This window comes from Asparagus officinalis, chromosome 1 (genome assembly GCF_001876935.1).
Source record: "Asparagus officinalis chromosome 1, Aspof.V1, whole genome shotgun sequence".
Classification (NCBI taxonomy): domain Eukaryota; kingdom Viridiplantae; phylum Streptophyta; class Magnoliopsida; order Asparagales; family Asparagaceae; genus Asparagus; species Asparagus officinalis.
Window position 1 is genome coordinate 122,558,111 of NC_033794.1, and position 5,001 is coordinate 122,563,111.

Here is a 5,001-nt window from a genome sequence, read left to right on the forward strand (position 1 = left end):
AAGAGGTTGAATATTTAGTCTAATGAGTTGAATGTTAAAGTATAAGAGATTGTATGTTAAGTCTAATAGGTTGAATGTTAATTATAATTTGTGGTATGTTAAGTCTAATGAGTTGTATGTTGAGTCTAATGGATACGGTGTTATTTCTAATGGGTTGAAAGTTAAGTAATTTTAGGCGGACTTTCACTCACATTGCTTAATTGGCAGTCTAACTGGGGTCTTGGAACAAGCACGACTAGCGTTTGGAACTGAAACCCAAAGCCCAAAATAAGGAGGGGCAGATCACATGAGCTAATTTATAAGGAAAATTTACAAAATAGTTCGTTTTTGCTAATTATTTAGCAAAATAGACCGTTTTGCTAAATAATTAGCAAAATAGACCTCTTTTTAGCCAACGGGCAAAAACGAGGTCTATTTTGCAAAACAGCTCAGAAAACATACGGGACTAGTAGTTCCATATGTTTTAATCACGGATTAGTGAACTCAGAAAATTTCACAAAACATTGAAATGAACTCAGAAAACATACGAGACTACTAGACCGTATGTTTTCTGAGTCACTAATCCGTGATTAAGTTGGCTCTAAACATACGAGACTAGTAGTCCCGTATGTTTTCTGAATATTGTTTTTCAAATTCGACCTCTTTTTTTTCCAAAAGAGGTCTATTTTGCTAATTATTTAGCAAAACGGTCTATTTTGCTAAATAATTAGCAAAAACGAACTGTTTTACAAATTTTCCCCTAATTTATATTGGTGCATTGAGACAATTTTCTCCATTTTCCAAACTCCGTTAATTTATTTTACAACGGTATTTAACATCAAAATTTCCCAAAACATACCTAGTACATTACTAGTAAGAAAAGGCAGCTTATTCACTTCCACGCAGGACCCACATGGGGAGTTGTACCCAGCTGTCAGTAAAAAGCCCCCCAAACCCCAAACCCTCTCCGTTTCTGGCTCCTTCCCCCATCTCCAAATCCAACGGCGCTGCTATTCTCACCCCGCTCTTTATCCCAACACCTCCTCTTGACCCAAAAGCTAAATGTGTCCAACCCCAAACCCTCTCCGTTTCTGGCTCCTTCCCCCATCTCCAAATCCAACGGCGCTGCTATTCTCACCCCGCTCTTTATCCCAACACCTCCTCTTGACCCAAAAGCTAAATGTGGGTTTCTTTAGTTTCTCCTTAATCTTTTATCCTGACTTGTGAAATTTTTATTTTTCGACAACAGTATGGTCAATATTGCACAAAACGGAATATCAGTAATTGTATACTAGTTAACATCATCAATAAAAGCGAACAATATTTATCAACCAATGTGATAGAATTTGGATGATCGTACTAGCTGGCATTATTGGCGTATATCATTTCATATAATTCAGTGTTGGTCGACACATAACAATTATAATTCGCTAAATTTTAAAACTGAATCAGGCAAGTGCAGCTACGACTAGTTGCAACAACCGCAATTACATGCAACTACCACTTATTACATTGCAAGAACTGCGGACGAACAGACCCTGGAAAAAAAGCGTATCAAAACAAAAGCATATAATGAAAAGCAAGGATTGGTATATCCCCTATAATCTCAAAGAAACTATATTGTACAATCATACAAACCCACCTTCAAACATGCACATAAACTGTGAGGAAATCATATAGATACAACAATTACAAAGTATGAACACTTTCACCAGTCACCTGTTACCTTCGCGGCCTGGACTGGCATCTTTCAGCCAAGAAAGCAAGCAAACCACAAACGCTAGCGTCAACATCATCACTTCAAAGTAGCCAGCTCCGCTGTAGGAGTAGTACAAACAACAGAAGCCCTTCTCTCCAAATGCCTCAAACTCTGCTCCATACTCACCTTCACCATCTCCGCCAGCATCCTCTTCGCCTTCCCTGATCGATCCTCACCTTCAATCCCACACACGATATCGTTCACAATATCCTCCAAAGTCTCGCCTTCCATCTCCGACCTCCTGTCTTTCGAGCCCCGCAAAATCTGCAGCAGCTCCCTCGCCTTCGGCCGAGCCTTATCCGTCCCTTGCACTGTTAGCTCTAGCAACCCTGGAATCGCTCCTTCGTTGAGAATAACTTCTCTGTATCTGCAACAATCACTCTTGCAAAGTGTCAGTAACGCCCCTACAGCGTGCTCCTTGGTTCGGCTTGACCCATCCTCAAGCGCTTCCACCACTGATAGCACACCCCCGGGCTCTGAAGTCAGAGATACCCGTGCGTGTTCGAAGGGCATAAGCGATTCGAGGAGAGCGACACATTTCTCAACTGTTTTGGACGATTTTTTGAAGGTGTTGAGGATGTCAACTAGGGAAGGGATCGGGAAGCATGAGAGAATTGTGGATAGTGTGTTTCCAGTGGTGGAGAGATTGGAAAGGGTGGTGATTGCGTCAGATTTGGCCTGTGGCGTGCCAACGTGAAGGATTTGGCGTGCCAACATGAAGCAATTAAAAAAACAGGTCAAGTTTTAACGGCCAAATATTAATGCAATACCAACCTCTACCAAATAACTCATGCAACAGGGTGCAATCACCCAAATTCCTAAGAATTAGGAACCATAGGTTAGGAAGAGACAAAGATCGTGAGATTCTACATGAAATTGCCTTCCTTGTTTGGTACAAAAAAAGATGAAAGGTAATATGCCTAATTGAAGATTTTGAAACATTAAAGTTTAGTTCCTGTTTGATTGAGCACAGATTGTAAAGACTCGAAACAGAAGATTCAAATCCAGTAAAAAGAGGGTAAGAGAACAATTAAACATTTCTGTCCATTGACACTTATCTGCTTACTATTAATTATCATAACAACAAGAAAATGAGTATTTGAACTCATACATTCTGAAATAACATGCACCTACTCCCAACGAGCAACAGTTCTATTATATAATGTGATTTTTTAATTTTTGTAATACAGATGAAGTTCTCACTATTGCGTGAAGTTTAATCAAGGTTGGCAGAGCAAATCACATCACTATTGGTGAGAAGGGGTTGATGAAGGCAGACTATAGAGGTGAAGCAGAACAGGGGATCATGATCATGAGAACAGGTATAAAGATGAGAAACCTTTTTCTTTCTGCTGTTAATGTTGAGTATATTTGTGTAATCTCTGGGTGTTAATGTTGGTTATATTAATGTTTGTGATAGGAATAAGTGAAGAACTTTTGATTGGGTATTTGAGAGTTCCTTGTTTGGTTGCTGAGAAACTGTTACTATGTTGGTGCTATTGGTGTCTATGGATATGCAATAAATATACAGCAGTATTTAACTGATTTGTGAGATGCTTGTCTGCTTACAACGCCAAATTTGTTTGGATGTTAAACATGTAATCTTTATCTGTATCAAACTCTTGTTAATGTTGTCCCAGTATTTAGATATTGTGGGTCTGTTTGTGAACCAGGGAGATCCTCCATCATTCTTTTGCTAAATATGGATAGGTTTTTTTTTCTTCTGACGGGGTCCCAATTTGCTTTTTACTTGAAATCAGCTTTTTATTTTACCCCGTAGAAGGAACTTGCGGAGTGCTGTCTCAGTTTTGAGTTCCATTGGAGTCCGCTTAAATCTTCACTTTTTGCTTGGTGTTGTGAAAAAGAAGAATGCGGTCGGCGACTTGGAACTGCCTGTAGTCGTAAGTTTCACATGGGCAGTGTCGTGGTAGAACCCAGCACGCTGTGGACGAGATGGTGGGAGCTCAGGAACCCCTTTTGCTTCTACATCTGCGTTGCTTGAGGAAACAAGTATCCAGCTTGTTTGGCAATTGAGGAGGTGGGGTTATTTGTTAGGAGGAAGGAAACTCTTGGTGGAACGTGATTAGGACAATGATCTCATAGATTTTGTGGGGGACTTCAAGTGGATTGTTGATGCTATCCACCTAAAACTTTTACCTCTGGAAAACCCTTGAAATTTGTTATCTTTGGTGTCATTAATTGAGATAAAGCGTGTATGATATGGTTATCTACTCTTCTAGGATCCAAAGAGTCACTAATCATGCCACAGTAAAAACTACAGTAACAACTATTACGTAAACAGCAAATCGACCCTCTAGTTGCGGTAGTAAAATATTGTACCGTGAACAGTAAATAGACCCTAGAGTGACACTATATTTTTAAAGTTAATGTTTGTACTATAGTATTTTCACTGTATCATAAACAGTAAATTAAATTAAATGTACTAAAACTTAGATATTCCTCTAAGTATAAAGGTGTAGATATGTTTTCTAAATCAAATGTATTAAAACCTTGGATTCTCCTTTAAGTATACAGGAGTAGATATGATTTCTAATTTTAAGTATGTAATAATCAAATTAAATGTATTAAAACTTAGAAGGAGCTAAGTTCAAAATACAATTGTTGATGTTAATAATCAAACAGATAATGTAATGAGGGTGAGGTTGATTAGGGGGCTGCTAACTTCTCCGAATAACTGATTTTGAATTGAGTAACTTCAGCCTGCACAAATAGTAATTCGTGAGAGGACGGAGATTAGTTCACCCGTTGCTCCTCCAATGATCAAGTCAGTTGATGGACTTGAGTGGAAAAATGATGAACTGTGTGAGTTTTGAAGTGTAGTGCAGTAGAATTCTCAGGTATTGCTTGCTTAGAAGTTGCTTATAATAGTATCTTTATTTATAGTGGTGGAAGAATGGTAATCTCGGCCGAGCACAGGATGGCGACAAACAAGTATGGGGTGGTGGCTACGTCAACACCTGCTTTATAGGTGTCGATCGACGAGTGGAGAAGAGGTCACCTCAGCAGTTAATGTGAAGTGCTCTGGGGCATGGCGGTGCCGATGTGGTTCGTTGACTCATGAAGACTATTGGGGCTAGAGGCATGATGACGTCTACCAAGCATTAAATGTGATGTCGACGCATTGTTAGCGGGGGAGACTCGTGGTTGAAGTCGTCTTTTGGCTTAGCCGAAAAGTAACGTCTTTTGAGTCGAGCGCGCAAGGTTTCGAATAACTGGTCGAGTGGGCTCGTAGCGAGTCGTCT

General features: G+C 39.7%; 1 protein-coding gene and 1 long non-coding RNA gene across 2 annotated transcripts; one reads left to right on the forward strand and one right to left on the reverse strand.

The window, feature by feature from the left end:
- Positions 1,467–2,455, reverse strand: LOC109840891 (U-box domain-containing protein 3-like). Its single transcript, XM_020409716.1, has one exon. The coding sequence runs from the start codon at positions 2,453–2,455 to the stop codon at positions 1,775–1,777; it is 681 nt and encodes a 226-aa protein (XP_020265305.1). The 3' UTR covers positions 1,467–1,774.
- Positions 3,012–3,292, forward strand: LOC109844327. The gene is made up of 2 exons (XR_002247991.1): positions 3,012–3,060; positions 3,159–3,292. It is a non-coding gene; the product is annotated as an uncharacterized LOC109844327 (long non-coding RNA).